Below are 16,362 nucleotides of genomic sequence, written 5' to 3'. Positions count from 1 at the left end.
ACTGGAAAAGGAATTCTTAGCAACTAACCTTTCACTCTCAGTTCAATGCTGCAACTCTCACTACCTGCGTCATTGCGGGCCTCGCAGATGTAAGTCCCGCTATCCTCCACTTTAGCATTGGAAACTTTAAAAGTCGCCATGTTGTCTACAAACGAGACTCCATATTTAGCATGGTCCAGTACTTCGTTCCCATCAAGGTACCAAAGGACACGGATTTCCGGTGTACCCGCTACCTGGCATTCAAAAGTGGTAGACTGTCCTTTTCTCAAAGCTACTACAGGGCTAGGCTTCTGAAGAAACCTAGGGGGCTCTAAAATAAAATTAAAAATAATTATTTAGAAAATAGTAATTGGCTTTAAAAGACACAAACCAACTAAAAAACTAAGGTAGATTGAAATCCTATGCACATACTTACTGTAATCCCCATCTAACACAGTGGGACTTACACTCAAGTAGACATGCATAGGATTGAGCTGCGCAAATTGCAGCTGATAACCCAGGATGTAAAAGTGCAGACCTTTCACAAAAAGAGTTGTCTTGCAGGTTGTTGTCCCGACGTCATTGCTCAATTGGCAGATATAGTTCCCTGAATCAGACGTCTTGGCCGAAAAGAGTTCCAGCACGCTTGAAGTGTCATCTTTGTAAACTGAGCGAGAAGCTCCCGAAAGGAGTTCTTTGCTATCTTTGAACCACTTTATTTGTATGGGAGGTGTGCCGCTCACAAGAGCTTTGAGTTGGACTCTGGCAGCTGGTACCACATCTTGTGACTGTGGCTTTTCAACAAAGCATGGGGGTTCTACAAAGAGTGGGAAGAAAGACCAGGAAAAGAAGGAGGTCATTCATTTTGGAACGATAAACAAAAACCAGAATCAAAGCAACGTGGCAAATAAGCCTGCCGCCTAGGAGAAAAAGTACAAGATGTCCAAACCTTTGACGGTTAAATGAGCACTGCATTGGTTGCTTCCAGCTTTATTTGTTGCCTCGCAGGTATAAGATCCACTATCTGCACCTTCAAGCTGGTTGATCTCCAAGAATGCCATGTTATCATGGAAAGAATACTTGTGCTTTTCACTAGCAGTTATCTCTTGACCATCCTTGTACCACTGGATACTTATTGGGTGTGAACCAGACACTATACACTCAAGGTGAACAAAAGAGCCCTTAATGCTATCCATTTTCTTTAGCTTTTTGGTGAATTTAGGCGGTATGATCAGATCTACCCAAGACAAACCAAAAAGATAGATATTAGATTAGGCTGCCACTTTGCTGGCCTTTGGCATAAAAAGAAAATAAGAATTGCAGTTGTGGCCAGCACCCACCAACCGACCCACCTCCAAGAGAAGAGGGATACACAATACGAACCTAAGACATTAATGCTAGCTTTACAGCTGCTGCTTCCGACATCATTTGAAACCTCAAATGTGTATTCGCCGCTATCTTTCTTTTCGGTAGAAACAATCTTTAGCATAGAGACTGTATCGGTAACACTGATTTTATATTTGTGTCCCAATGTCAACTCCTTTCCATCTCTGAACCACTTGGCAGTAATATCTTTTGTTCCTGAAAATCTACACTGCAATGTGGCTGGGTCGCCTTCCGTGACATCAATTGAAACAGCTTTATCAGTGATGGTGGCTGCCTCTGTGATAAATACAGGAGCAAATATGAGTCTGGGTGACTTGAAGTGTAGACGTTAGCAAAACACAATGCTATAAATTAAGGAGGCGGGAGGAAGCTCTACAAACCTTTTACTGTTAGTAAAGCAGAACATCTTTGGATTCCAGCATCATTTTTAGCCTGGCAAAAATATTTCCCATCGTGCTTCACTTCTATGGCCCTGATCATAAGAGTGGCCACATTGTTCACAAAGGTCATTTTGGTGTTATCGTCTTCAACAATGTCATCATTATCTTTCAGCCAAGAGACTGTTATAGGCATGGAACCTTTAATAGTTGCTTGAAATACTATTGTGCCTCCTCTAAGTGAGCTAATGTTCTCAATCCTCTTCACAAACTGTGGGGGTTCTATTGAAAGAATAGATGCCTTGGTGAGTATTAGCCTCAACTAAACATCAGAATTAAATTATTATATTTTCCAGGCGGTACTGACCTTTCAGAGCCAACTCAGAGCTACAGACACAGCTTCCTACATCGTTTGTTACCCTGCACTGGTATTCTCCTGCATCTGAAGAGTCAAACTTGAAAACCTGGAGGCTAATCAAGGAATTCTCAATGCTTATTCTGTGCTTTCTACTGCTCCTCACAGGTTTGTTGTCCTTTAACCAATAGACCTCAAATGGAGGGGTACCTAAGACCTCACATTCCAGTATCACATCTGAGTCTTTTAACACTTCCCTTGGTTCAAATTCCTTGACAAAGTAAGGTGACTCTATAGCACAAGACAGAAAGAAAGAGTGAGGGTTGTTAATTGGTTCTGGGACCTTTAAAAGGCTTGAAAGACTTGCTGAGAAAATTGAGTGGAGCGGTACTTTTGCACACACCTTTTACAACCACGACACTACTGCAGGTATCTTTCCCAGCATTATTTTTTGCCTCACATGTATATTCACCACAGTCTTCAAGAGTGACATCCAGGAGTCTGAGGACTGCTGTGGAGCCCACCAAAGTCATCTTGTGTTTGGCACTGTCTTTAATTTCCCTGTCATCCTTGAACCAAGAGATTTTAATTTCAGGCGTGCCTGTAACTTTACATTCTAATTGGGCGTATTCTCCTTTCTTAATCAACTGCGACGGCTCAAGTCTTTCTACGAAAGTAGCAGGTTCTGTGGAATCAAAGAATGTTATTAAGAAGAGTTGTAGAAAGAGGTTAAGGAAAAATAAGAGGCACCTCAAATCGCCACCCAAGCATATCATCATAAGAGAAAGAGTTGTGCAAACCTTGGACAAACAAGTTTGCACTGCATGAAGCTGAACCAGCCGCGTTGCTGACTTTGCAAGAATAGGCGCCTGAATCAGCAGGTTTCACAGCGTAAAGCTCCAAGTAACTCGACAAAGCTTCTGTCATGATGTAACAAGCTCCGCCAGTTGTTAGCTCAGCATCACCCTTAAACCATTGTACAGAGAGTGGCGCTGTTCCCTTAAATGTACTCTTCAAACGCACTGTTGACCCGGGAGATATTTCTTGAGACTCTGGCTCTGTCACGAAGCTAGGTGGCTCTACACATTGTTTGAAAGAAAGAGTTGGAAAGAATCAGTAGTGCAACTTAATGTAGTGAGGAGTTAAAAAGGGGGTGGGGAAAGAACGGTTAAAAGAGATACTGAGAAGAGAATGCAAAAGAAGATGTCAAACCTTTTATCGTTAAAGTTCCATGGCTTTCCTTGCCCCCTGCAGAGTTAGTAGCTCTGCAGGAATACACTCCTGCGTCACTGGTATCCAGGTGTTTGATGTCCAAAGACGCTGAACCTTCTTCGTAGCGTATTGCATACTTGGCGCTGGCAGTGATCTCTTTGTCGTGCTTAAACCAAGACACTTTTATTGGAAGAGAACCTGATACTTTGCAGTCAAAGTGGCAGGAGCCACCAACCGCGCTATCGACGTTCCGCAGAGGTTTGGTAAAGAACGGAGGAAGGGTGCGATCTGTTCCAAGGCACAGCAAAGAAAAGAAAACCAATATATATCAAAGAGTGTTTTAGGAGTGTCCCCTCCCACCTCCCGCCTTCTAATTGTTCTACCATCTAAATCGCAGTAGCGCTACTGGATTACCAACCTAACACAGTAAATGAGGTGGTGCACGAACTGCGTCCAACATCGTTTGAAACTTCAAAGGTGATTTCGCCAGTATCGTGCAATTCGGCGGTGTAGAATTTCAACTGAGCAACATTGTTCTTAAAACTGATTCTGTACTTTTTGTTAGAAGCCAGAGGCTTTCCATCTTTGAACCATTTCGTTTTGAGCTCTGGAGTGCCTGCAACAGTGTATTCCAGAGTTGCTGGGTCCCCTGCCGTCACCTGAATGAATTCAGCTCTCTCAACAATGGTAGCAGGCTCTATAACAGAATTAAACAGTGGTCATTATAGAGCTAATGCGAACAATATGCCTGTGTATAAGAAGAATTGTGTGATCTTAAAGTGCTCCTACACTGACCTTTGACTGCTAATTCTCCAAAACATGTTTGGCTTCCTGCATCATTCTCAGCCAGACATGTATATTTACCACCAGAGCTAATCTGGACATCTGTGATTTGCAAAGTTGCAATGCCATTTTCAAAGGTCACTTTGACTTTGTTATCTTCTTTAATAATATCTTTCCCCTTCATCCAAGTGACAGAAATAGGAGCTGAGCCTCTCACAGCTGCCTGTAAGAAAACTTCATCCCCAGCGAGTGCAGTAACATCTTCGATTTTCTTAATGAAAGAGGGAGGTTCTAATTTGAAAAAGAAAGAAAGGAAGAAAAACCCTTATCTATCATTGCATCATATGGTGCTTGGTGCTGCATTTAAGGCTTTTTAAAGAAAATAAATTGCCTTCTGGATACAATGGCAACGTCTTTTATGGATTTCTACCTCTGAATGTTAGGGAAAAATTTACCATTTCAATCTGGAGATGGAGAAACCATTATTTGTTGAGCAATAAGTAAATGTCTTCCATTTGACAGCAGGGAAATTAATCCAGGTGAAGTAGATGTGAGGAACCTGTGGCACTCTAGATATGGTACTCCAACTCCCACCCCATTAGCCAATGGTCAGGAATTATGGGGTCCAACAACATCTGGAAGGCTACAGTTTCCCCATCATTGATGTAAACCAGGAGTGGAGAACCTTTGGTCCACCAGATGTTGATGAACTACAAATTGGCCATGCTGACTGGGGAACTACAATGTTCAGCAACACTTGAAGGACCACAGGTTCCCCACTACTGGTGTAAATAAGGGGACTAGGAAGAGTAAAAGAGGAATTCTTTTACTGTGTACCAAAGCTTGCTTCTCAGAAGGATGTCGGGAGTAGAGATTTTGCCTTTTGGCTATGCTTTATGTTGGAATCCCTCTGATTTGCATGACATTATACTTATCAAAGGAAAGGCTAACAGACCAATCATAGGCGTGCCTACTCAGTGGTAAGTCACATTGAGTTCAGCAAGGCTTACTCTTAAGTAAGTGTGTGGGAATGCTAAGAGCATTTTTTTTTACATTGCCTTTGGGCTCCTCTTTCATTACTTGGTGGAACTTTGAGTACCGATAATGTGGGGGATGGGAGATGAAAAGATGCATTAGCATTGCAAATTAGAATTCTGACTTGGGTAGGTTTTACATTTGTATCACAAGCTAACAGAAGCAATAAATTATTTACATATCATGTGTAGGGATGGGAAACCTATCAGTTCCTCTTTTTTAAAAGTCTTAAATTGAGTCCTCACATTTCCACATCAGATTGCAGTTTTTAAAAGTCCTCATGAAAGTTTATCAGCATTTTAGTGTGAATTTCTTCTACCACACACATTTTTAATGCTGTTTTGCCCAATATTCACTATTTCCCAAAACTATTTTTCATTTCCCAGCTGGAACACTGCATTGCAAAATTCAGAGAAGTGTGAATTTTAAAGGATGGCGGTGTTCTGGTCCGCATATTCTTTTGAAAGGTAAGGTCACCTTTAAAAGAGAACTGAATTGACTTTCTCTCCCACACCTAAACATTTGTAAAACAGCCTCTTGCTTGGGAATTAAGCTCAATGAAATCTGTTCTCTGCCTTTATTCCTGCGTTCAAGAATATAAGAAAAGATTCCAAGATGCAACAAGAAACAGAAAGAGAAGGAAAGGAGACAACTAAAAAAGAAAAATTGGTTTCCACGAAAGAGTTATTTTCTCCTTTTGCACATGCTAAAAATAGGTTTTGTTTGTTCACTTGCTCACTAACCTTTCAGTATATATGTTGCACTGCAAACACATTTTCCAACTTCATTCGCTATGGAACATTCGTATTCACCAATATCTGCACTATTAAATGAAGAAATCTCCAGAGAGATAAGAGACTTTTGGGAAGTCAACCTGTATTTTTTACTACTGCGAATTTGTTTCCTGTCTTTAAACCAACTGATTTCAAATGGTCCAGTACCAGAAACCTCACAATGAAGAGTGGCATTCATTCCTCTCACTATGTCGCCCGGCTCAAGAGTTTTGATGAAAGTAGGAGGCTCTATAAAATCATCAAAGCATGAATAAAGAATTAGTGACCGATAGTACACTTGCAACAGAACAAAGCACCTTGAAAAGAAAGCACCCCTGGGTTTAAGAACAAACCTTTGACAACAATCTCAGTACTACAGCTGTCACTGCCAGCATCATTAGCTGCTTCGCACGAGTAACTTCCACTGTCATCAACTTTCACATTGGTAATATCTAGCACAGCCACGTTATTGGCAAAAGACATCCTCTGTGTGTCGCTCTCTCTAATTTCTTTGTTATTTTTGTACCATGTCACCTGGATCTCAGGAGACCCTTTGATTTTGCACTGAAGATGTGCTGACTCTCCAGGAGTCAACAAGTAAGAGGGGTCCACTTTCTTCAGGAACGATGGTGGCTCTAGAAGAAAAGTTCAGAAAGAAAGAAGCCTGAAATATAAAACCTTAAGAAGATCGATTTGATAGGATGATTACAAAGATAAGCTTTTGAGAAGCATGCAGATATCTATCCAGGACAAAACTCCAATTCCCGCCAATGTTCTTAATTCTGCCTTTTATCATGGTAAACCAGAACTTCTCTAAAGAATCACCTAGGACGGAAAAATAAATAAATGACAGTTTTAGTCAACACTGGAATAAAGTTTGCACATTTAAGGAAATCAGACAATAAGCTTTAGTAAAGACACAAAGACGAGTGAAAAAGATTGTAGCTTTTCTTTTTACAAAAAAAACGCCACACCACACTTGGAGAAATGTGCTATGATTAGCTTTTTCCTTCTCAATGTTACCTCTCATTTCTTCATTATTTGGAACTAACAAATCGGTTCCGCAGGGGACCGGGTTACGCTCAGGCCACCAGGCCCCACCCCTGCCTCAGCGTGGTGCAGGATAGCGCCCTGCGTCATGTTGAGGGTGACCCGGCCACGCCATTTGCCAGGCGGCCAATCAGGGCGCTGTGGGGGGGGGGTGCCCGGGGCCCACTTAAACGAGCGGCACAACTCTGGCAGCTCCTCTTTGAAGCACAACTACTATAAATAAGAGGACATAAATGGCGCCAAGTTTAGCAGGCCGACAATTTCCTTACCTCTGATTGTTACAGTGGCCGAAGAAGAGCTACTTCCAGCCTCATTTGCAGCAGTGCATGCATATGTTCCTGAATCTTTAAGTTTAGACAGAGGGATATCAAGTGATGCTATCTTGTCTTCAAAGCAAATCTTGTAATCTTTGCCTGGAGGTATTCGGGTTCCATCCTTGCTCCAGGATACTGTGACTTTCCTGTCTTCATCCACTTGGCATTCAAGATGTATCTTCTTATTGACTGCAGACTGAACAGACTGCAGTTCCTTGACGAATCGTGGTTTATCAATGACAGCTATTTCTGCCTGGCAGATGTCTGCTCCAAATTTGTTTGAGGCTTTGCAGGTATATACCCCCCTGTCATTTACTGTGAGGCGTGGAATCTCTAAACTGTGCTTATTCTCAGAAGCTGAAATCTTGCAATGTTCTGTGGAAGAAATGGCGGCACCATCCTTCTGCCACACTGTGTCGATTACGGGGGTGCCTGCCACTGTGCAGAGGAACCTGGCACTCTTACCCACAAAAGTAGTAATAGATTCGGGTCTGGTTAGAAAGGTTGGAGGAAACGCTTCTGCAAAAGAAAGGGGGGAAAGTTGACATGGACTTGGCCAATACAGCAACCTTTCCCCCCCACACCCCAGCACCAAAGAAAGGAGACAGAAACACTGTCTCCATATACACGCATTAAATTGCCTAGAAATAATGTGCAGTAAAGATTCCCAAGACTCAATATATCCAGTAAATCATTAGGATGATCTAGCAGTTTTAAAAGCCATCTAGCCAGAGTTATTTGTTATCTAAAAGAGCAGTTCTAAAAGCCATCTATCAAGAGTTATTTGTTATCTAAAAGAGCAGTTTTAAAAGCCATCTAGCAAGAGTTATTTAGTCATGAAATTAGGTTTACATGTGACGATTTGAAGTGCATGTCATGAATTAACCAGCAATACAGATTCCAGTAAGATGAAAGGTATAGGCAATTATTATAGTAATAAAAAGGCCTAGGGAGAACTTTTTAAGCGAGCGATGTCATTATGTATCCTTTATTCACTTCAAGATGGCTCCCATCACCCACTACTTCTGTAAGAATGGGTCTCAAAGAGTAAATAAAATGAACTGCATCCCAGCAAAATCATGATCAGACGACTCAGTTAGTACTATAGTCTTTTTGAGAAGCTTAAGACATTTAAGAGAGAATTATAGGTGAATATGACGGAATCAAAAAACATTTCAAATGGCTCTGGGCACAATCCATGCCCTTGCTGCATTCTTCTCTCCTCCCGACCCCAGTGCGAAATGCTTTAAGTGTGGAAGTTATTGCCTACAATCTCCTTCGCCAACTGCATTTCTTCCATCACTAGAGAGAGGTGCCTGTAGTGTGTGTGCTTGTACCAAATGGTGCACATCTGAAATGAACTAGAGTATTCCCTTTATTATTCGTGTTTTCCTCCATGCTTAAAAGAGTTCCAAAATAATATACAATAATTACAAATGGGTAATTTGACCATATCCTAAGTTCTGTTCTTTGACTCAGCTTCCGATAGAAATATATTTTTTGCTCCTGGATATGTACGTTGAACCTGGGGGCCAAATACCTGGTATTTTCTTCTATATCTATATGCACAGAAATGGAAATCCTTAGTCTGTTATTGGCCCTAGATGCATTTTACCACATACTAATGGTGAACGGATTCAGTTACCTAACAAGGAAGCAGCACAGGGTTCATGTCTCGCACTTACCAGTTACCGTTAAGGTTGCTTTGCTGCTTACGCTGCCATACTTATTGGAAGCTTTGCAGCTGTATTCACCACAGTCAACTACTTGCGGTCTCGGGATTTGAAGAGTGGATGTATAATTAGCGGTGTGTATGGTATACTTGTCGCCATCATAGATTTCCCGGCCGGCTCTGTACCATTGAAACCGTACGTCTGGCGCCATCTCGATCTCGCAGGTGAACTTGGCAAGGTGGTTCACAGCGACTTCTTGGGATTCCAGCCTTCTCCTCAGTATGGGTCCAACTGTAGTTAAAAGTGAAAGAATAATGTGGTTACAACCATCCACGTTCATGTGGATATGGTTATACTAATAGCATGTATGGTGCTTATAAGTGTACATTCCAAAACACTGTTAATAAAGTGACCCACAGAAATGAGATGTGTGGTTTCATGAGCTATCCAAGGAAAGTGGCTGTAAAGAAAAATGGTTGTCAGAGGTGAAAGCAAACCAAAACCAGTGCTCAGTCTACCAGAGGGCTACATACATTGCAGTGCATAATGGAACTCTGAAGATACTCTGATGTGCTACTTACTATTAAAGGCATGCAAACAACATGATATATGAAATTATACCAGGTTGTACCAGAACATTTTCAACATGAAATGTGTGACATTATGCTAGAATGGTGCAATGACTTCTACAACGTGCTGTGCAATCTCTTGGCACGTCTACTCAGAAGCAAGTCTCATTGTGCTCAGTGGGGCTTCCTCCCTAGTAAGCGTGTTTAGGATTGCATCCTTATTGTAGCAATGAAAAGGAAAAGTGAACCAAGTTGCTCTGCGGATATGGGGATGAAAGTGCTCCTAAGACATGCACTCTTTTTAAAAAATCTGAAATTACAAATAGTTTTATTTAACAATCATCATTCATGAAACAAAAGTTAATTTTGTTTCAGTACCAAAAAGTGCAAAATGCAAATAAAAGGTGTGAATAAGAAATATATTTAAAGAAATAAAAGTTCTAAAGAGGAAACAAAAAGTGGAGGATCTGTGATTAGTTTGGTGGTGCACAGCTGAAGTTTATATACTTCTTATATCTGTATCCAAAATGCTACTAGAGATACAAATATGTATATGTGTGTTCTATTCAGTTAGCAAATGAGTGAAAATAGGAAAGCAATATTTTATCCCCATATTCCAACCTCTTTTTACAACTGTGAGTTTCGCTGATGCTGTTGTTTTTCCACCTTCATTCAGAGCCTCACAGGTGTATTCGCCTTGATGCACTTCCTTGAATGCTTGGTTGATTACTAGTGTGTATGTGTCATGGTCTTGCAAGCACTTGAACTCATTTCCTGAAGATATCAGCTTATCCCCAAAATACCAATTCACCACTTTAACATTTTCTATAATGGAAGTAAGACTTACGCTGTCACCTTCTTCAACAACAGTGTCTATAAAACTTTGGCGCATGATAGGACAACCCCTGCTCACTAGACTGTCTTCTCGTTTGCTAGCCTTAACTACATGTGCCTCCTCTTCATTTTCCTCAAAAAGTTCTTCCTTTCTCTCTTTCACTTTTAGAGCATCTATTAACCTCTCAACTGGGGCTGCTGCTACAGGAATATCAAGGGTGAGTGTGGTTGTACCTACATCTTTAATGTGCTCACTGAGAGCAATAATTTGGGCTTCTTGAATAGACACAAGTTGCTCCTCCTGTATTTCTGATTCAGTACTCAGGTAAGCATGATGTAGCTCAGGTGAGCCAATAATATTACTGACAGATTGTTGCTGAACAGGTGTCTCAGTTACAGTAGCAGACTGCATTAGTTTGGAAGGTGAACAAGAAGTAAGCAACTTGTGGTGTTTAGGTTCTGCTATGGCACTGGGTTCCTCTGCTGTCAGAACATGTTTCTCGTCAAAAATAATGGAATGAACAGCAGCTTGCAATTCGCTTTTGAAATCAGCTGTCTGAGAATATATTCCATCTAGAGAGAGAGTTATTTCTGCAGAATTGGAACTTTCCAAGATTATAAGGCAAGTGCATGTTGCATGTTTAGGTTCTTTGATCACTGTTACAGTTTTTAATTGAACGCTCTCAATATCATCGAAAGCATCCAATGGAAACAAGTGCTGTTCATTTGTCAGAGCTACTTTCAGGGCCCTTCTGATCTGAGCCTTCATATCTAAGCTACAACATACTGGAGTCTCAGCTGCAAGTTCTTGTTCTTTCCGAAGCACTTTGTTTTCCCATGTTTCAGGCACACCCATAAGCAGCCCCAGTTGCTTCTGGGCCTTTACGTTCTCACCATCTGGCCTTGCGATCTTGTCCAAGTGTTCTTCCTTTAATGGCTGTTTTTCCTCCAATGACAATGGGAGCCTGACTGACTGACCTTCTTGGATGCGGGCTGCAAATTCTTGCTCTGTGGCTTCCAAGAGATCAATGCTCTCTATCGGAACACCTTGCTCCTCAACGCAGGTGGATTCTGAAGGCAACCTGGGCTCAGACATCACCTCACAACTCATGGCCTGAACAGCCTCAAATGGCTCAGCATGTCCGACATCCAAAACCCTCTCTTCAGTCACATCAGATACCTGCATCACTGTTTGAAAGTCTTCCTTCCTCAGGGTAGCTTTCTGCTCTTTTCCTGCTTCGGGGAGGATTTCCTCTTTGGGCAGAAGCATCTCCTCAGCCACAGTGGTCAGACACTTACGAAGCTGAGGCTCTGCTATAGCCACAGGGTATTCTCCAGCAATGCCACTCTGAAAAGCCTCTAGGGCCTCGGCAGCTATCTGGTTTTTTTCCTCAGACGCCACAGCATGTTTGAGCATTATTTCAGCTTTCTGCAAAGCATTTTGGGGTTCAGGTTCTTGTACAGCCAAGATGCCTTCCTTAGGCAACACTTGCTCAGTTTGGCTCGTTTGGAGATGCAACACAGAAATGGGCTCCTGGGTGACCTGAATGTTAACTGCCTCTGCCAGAGGAGGAAACTGCTTAGCATCTTCACAAGACGTGGAGACTTGTTCTTCTGTTACTAAGCAGTGTAGCAAACATGGGCTTTTCCTAGACAGTGCCTCATCTTCCAGGGGGACCTCAGAACTAAAATGCTCTTCTCTAGGAAGTGAGCCTTGTCCATGTACAACAGGCAAATGCAGTGGCTTTTCACCCTCTCTTTGGATTTCCGCTACCACCGTGCAGTCTAACCTGGGAAGGTCCTCAGTGTGTTCATCAGAGAGCTGCTGCTTTTCTTCAGCAACCAGAGCTGTTTGGACAAGCCTGTCCTGTTCCAGCGAGCCCTTCTGCTGATCTGCAATGGTTGCATCAAAGGCGGACTCTTTGGGGAACATCTGTTCAGAGGCAATCGTAGCCACATGTAATACATTGGATGATTCTTGGGTTGGACGAACTTCTGCAGGTGAATCAGCATAACCAATTGCCTCAGCATGAGCTTCACTTATCTTGCATTGTTCTGCTGCTACAACAGACTGAAAAAAGCTGCCTCGTTCTTTAGCTGGTGCGACATTCTCCCACTTGTGTGTGTGGTCTGCCAAAGAACTTTCCTTGGACAATTCTTGGATGCCCTCAATTCTAGGAACACGCACTGCATGTTTAGGCTCACTGGTTTCAATAACTTCCTCAGCTCCTGGGACTGAGAATACAGCAGACTCACCGGGGCTTACCACATATTTCTCCTCAGATATAATGGAGGCAAACTGAGATGTTTGCTCTATAGCTGACGTTGGCCTGACCATTTCTGGAAGCTTGGTTTGCAGCCCCTTTTCTTTGTCTTCTTGGTTTATTTCCTCCACAACAGGTAAACAGATGTCAGAAACTTGGTGGCACCATGGACCCGGCAATTTGACTATTGGTGGGCTTTGAATTGGTTCAGAGTGTTGCTCTAGGAAACCGGGATGCTCCTTCACCTCACCTGTGGTAAAAGCTGAAGAAGCCACCTTTTCACTGGCCTGAGAAGATGGATCTGCAATTTCTCCAACTTTGTGAGACTCAAGCAAGGCTACTTGTTGGGTCAGAAGGGCTTCCTGCTGTACAGTAGCTGTTGAGTAGGAAGCCACCTGCAAAACATCTACCTCTTCACTATGTAGTGAATGCCTCTCTTCAGTTCCAATTGTATACATCACATGCTGCCCATCATGCCTATCATCACCAGGCAGTTTAACGGCATATATCCGTGAGATGGTAGCCTCGTCACTTACAGTTTCTTTATATGACTTGGTGCGTGTTTTCTGTTTACTCTTCTGTTCCTTATATGGAGCCTCTCCAGGCACGTCTAAGAGAACATGAAGTTCTGCACTGCTAGAGGCTTCACCTATGAGGTTGATTCCCTTACAGATGTATAGGCCGCCATCGGGCCCCTGGCAATTATTCACCATTAGTGACCCAGAACCATCTCGATTATGAATGATAGTGTATTGTGCACAGGAGAAAATCTGGTTGCTTCCCCTAAACCACTGAATCTCTGGAGGTGGGTACCCAGCCACTTTGTACTCAAACACAGCAGGAGCACCTTGTGCACACTGAACAGGGTCTAGCTTCCTAACAAAATATGGAGGTCGAGGACTTCCTGTCTTCTCTGCAGTGAATTCTGCCTCCAGTTCCCTTTCCTCTCCCTTAGGATTGACCTTCAGATAAGCAGAGCAGGCTGTCTCTCCATGGATATTACTAGCAATGCAAGTATATTCCCCTTCATGGTCAAATTTTGTGGAGAGAATAATGAGGCTATAGTTTTCATCATCAAACACAAACTTATAGTCTGCAGATGATGTCAGCTTAACACTATTGAAATACCATTGTATCTGTGGTTTTGGGTCCCCAGTAACTACAACAGAAAGTCTAGCTAAATCTCCTAAACTTATTTCAACATTTGACACATGCTTGAGGAAGGTTGGGACATTGCTCTTCTCCCTTTTCACTTCTAAACTGCTAGAATAAACTGGATCTTCAGGCATGAGTTCAAGTGTTTTATCTCTATCAGATAATTGTAGGCCGCTGGTGTAACTCTCAGTTCTTTCTTCCTCAGAAGACACAATAATAGAGCTAGAAATCTCTGTATGGGGAAAAAATTATTTACATTTTACTAAAATGCTTTCTTGAAAAATTCATCTTGTATCTACCAGATACTATCAATCAATTATCATGTTAGGACAACACTTTGTAATGCTGCAAGATGATGAAAACATTCATATATTTTAAAATATACCTTGAATCAAAGGGTGGACATTATTTTAGGATTTAGTTTACACAGTGGTACCTCGGACGCTGAACGTAATCTGTTCCAGAAGGATGTTCAACTTCCGAAACGTTCGATTTCCAAGGCACGGCTTCTGATTGGCTCTTGCAATCAGAAGAGCCAATCGGAAGCCACTTGTCTGTCACGTTGGACATTAGGCGTTCAAAAAACGTTCACAACCTAGAACACCTTTCGGGTTTGCGGCGTTCTGGAGTTCATTTTTTGGGGAACCAAGCCATTTGAGTACCAAGGTACCACCGTATTGACAATTTCCCATTTAATTAGTGCATGAATATTGGGGAATATCTGCATATAAACTGAAGGCATAATACATCTCAGATATATGGGTTGGTGTTTAATATGTATAGACAGACTCAGATGTTCACTTTTCCATTAGTACTAAAAAAGCAAAATCGCAGCTCCCATCATTCTAGAACATTAGCCATTGTGGCTGGGACTGATGGGAATTGAAATCTAGCAAAGTCTGGAGGGCCACAAGTTCCCCATCAAGGGCAGTCTTCCCTCTCCTGCTATTCTACAGATGTTTTGGACTACAATTTCCATCTGCTCCAACCAGTATGGCTGTCGGTCAGGGATGATGGGAGCTGAGAGCCTCAGACATCTGGAGGATACCAGGCTGAGGAAAGTTGATCTAGGAGATACAAGAGTCTGCAATAAATGTTTGATGATTTAAATACTCCCTTTAAAAAAAAAATGGTACTGCAGATCCATGAGCTGAATGCTCATTATGGGGTGTTCCTGCTAACAGAAGGAAGAAAAGGAAAATTTTGCTGCTTCACCCTGCATCCCCCTGAAAATTTGCTCTGGCAAATTTGGGGAACCCTCCTGTGGCATGAGAATGCAAAGGGAAGGAGGAATCCACAAAAATTATCCCTCACATTTTCTGTCAGCGGGATCCTCTATTGGAACAGAGAAACTTCTGCAGAAGAAAGGAACCCTTCTATTAATGGAAAAGGAAATCTCACTCCAAGTCATAAAGTCATAAAGAGAATATTAATTGGGATAGGGATTCAGTAATATATCACACAATAATAAATATTTAAACTTGTAATAATTTTTTACACTGGTATATAATCTTCTACGTATTTTTTGTGTGACTTAAAGTACACTTAACACCTGGAGGTAGATTCAGCAATTATTCTTATTGGATTTGCTTTATGGGGCTGTTTTATATCTGAAAAAGGAATGTGGTCTGAGGTGTAGGATGGTAAGTGAAATAAAAGGTATTCACTGAAATGGTGCTACTGATTATACAGCACCAATCCAGGGGGGGGAAAAAAGATGCTTAAGTCCCATTGAAATCAATGAACCATAAATCCCATTCATTTCAACTGAATTAAACAGTCAAGCACAACTAATGCACTCCACTTCATGCCATTCAGTAGAAACATAGAATTATGGTGTTGGAAATAATAATAATTTATTTATACCCTGCCCATCTGGCTGGGTTTCCCCAGCCATTCTGGGCGGCTTCCAACAGAATATTAAAATACAATATTAGCCCTAAGGCAGGATCTTCTAGAGCTCAGCCAGCAAAAATTAGTTCCAAGTCAAAGACACAGACAAAGCGTGTTCTCCTTCATGGAGAGCACGTGTTGCGGTGGGGGCTGCCAGGACACTCCAAAGTTGGGGGGCGGGTTAATTGATTGTTGGCCACTGATACGATTGGGGCTTCCCTTGTTGTTGGGAAGAAGTTAATGTTGCCATTTTTTGATTGACAGCCAGAAATAGTAAAACTCCTTGCACGAGGCTAGAGCTTCCTCTTTTCGCCCGTGCATCAGATTGCCCGTCCCTCCCTCCCTAGAATAGGGTTGTTCGCTTTGACCTTGCTATGCCTGTCATGGGGTCGTCTGCTTTGGAGCGGGGGCCTGGTAGGAATTTTGTCCATCTGGCTGATTGGCTGGGGCCATTTGGTTTTTGCCTACTGCGTAGCAAATCGTCACAACTTGTAAGGTTCGCGGTTAGGCATTGGTTTATGGTTTGGTTGGTTGAGGGGCATGGATTGGCTGTGCCTGCCCCTCTAATGCTGCTGCTGCAAGGGATTCCGTTAAAGGAATTGGGGGCTAACTATTGCTTGTCCACTCTGTCAAGGGGGCTCGGGCCATAGCAATGAGCTCCTGGTTGCACTTGGGGTGAGGGCAGGTTCCCTGCTCCGCGTAACCCCCAA

The 16,362-nt window shown here is 42.3% G+C and overlaps 1 protein-coding gene across 1 annotated transcript in view; it reads right to left on the bottom strand.

The window, feature by feature from the left end:
- Positions 1-16,362, bottom strand: part of LOC310691422 (titin-like) — a 284,446-nt gene that overhangs the window by 197,944 nt on the left and 70,140 nt on the right. The window contains exons 42-56 of the mRNA XM_083471213.1: positions 8,950-9,228; positions 7,220-7,783; positions 6,254-6,535; positions 5,871-6,149; positions 4,105-4,383; positions 3,728-4,006; positions 3,310-3,597; positions 2,898-3,176; positions 2,501-2,782; positions 2,110-2,388; positions 1,746-2,024; positions 1,363-1,641; positions 929-1,216; positions 518-796; positions 29-310 (exon numbers count right to left, since the gene is read on the bottom strand). Of these exons, the coding sequence (XP_083327339.1) occupies positions 29-310; positions 518-796; positions 929-1,216; positions 1,363-1,641; positions 1,746-2,024; positions 2,110-2,388; positions 2,501-2,782; positions 2,898-3,176; positions 3,310-3,597; positions 3,728-4,006; positions 4,105-4,383; positions 5,871-6,149; positions 6,254-6,535; positions 7,220-7,783; positions 8,950-9,228 (4,497 nt within the window). The remainder of the gene's footprint in view (positions 1-28; positions 311-517; positions 797-928; positions 1,217-1,362; positions 1,642-1,745; positions 2,025-2,109; positions 2,389-2,500; positions 2,783-2,897; positions 3,177-3,309; positions 3,598-3,727; positions 4,007-4,104; positions 4,384-5,870; positions 6,150-6,253; positions 6,536-7,219; positions 7,784-8,949; positions 9,229-16,362) is intronic.

The sequence above is a fragment of the Podarcis liolepis genome, assembly GCF_965112155.1.
Source record: "Podarcis liolepis genome assembly, chromosome: 1".
Classification (NCBI taxonomy): domain Eukaryota; kingdom Metazoa; phylum Chordata; class Lepidosauria; order Squamata; family Lacertidae; genus Podarcis; species Podarcis liolepis.
The sequence above is the reverse complement of the archived record's forward strand: the minus strand, read 5'-3'. Positions and strand labels throughout refer to the sequence as shown.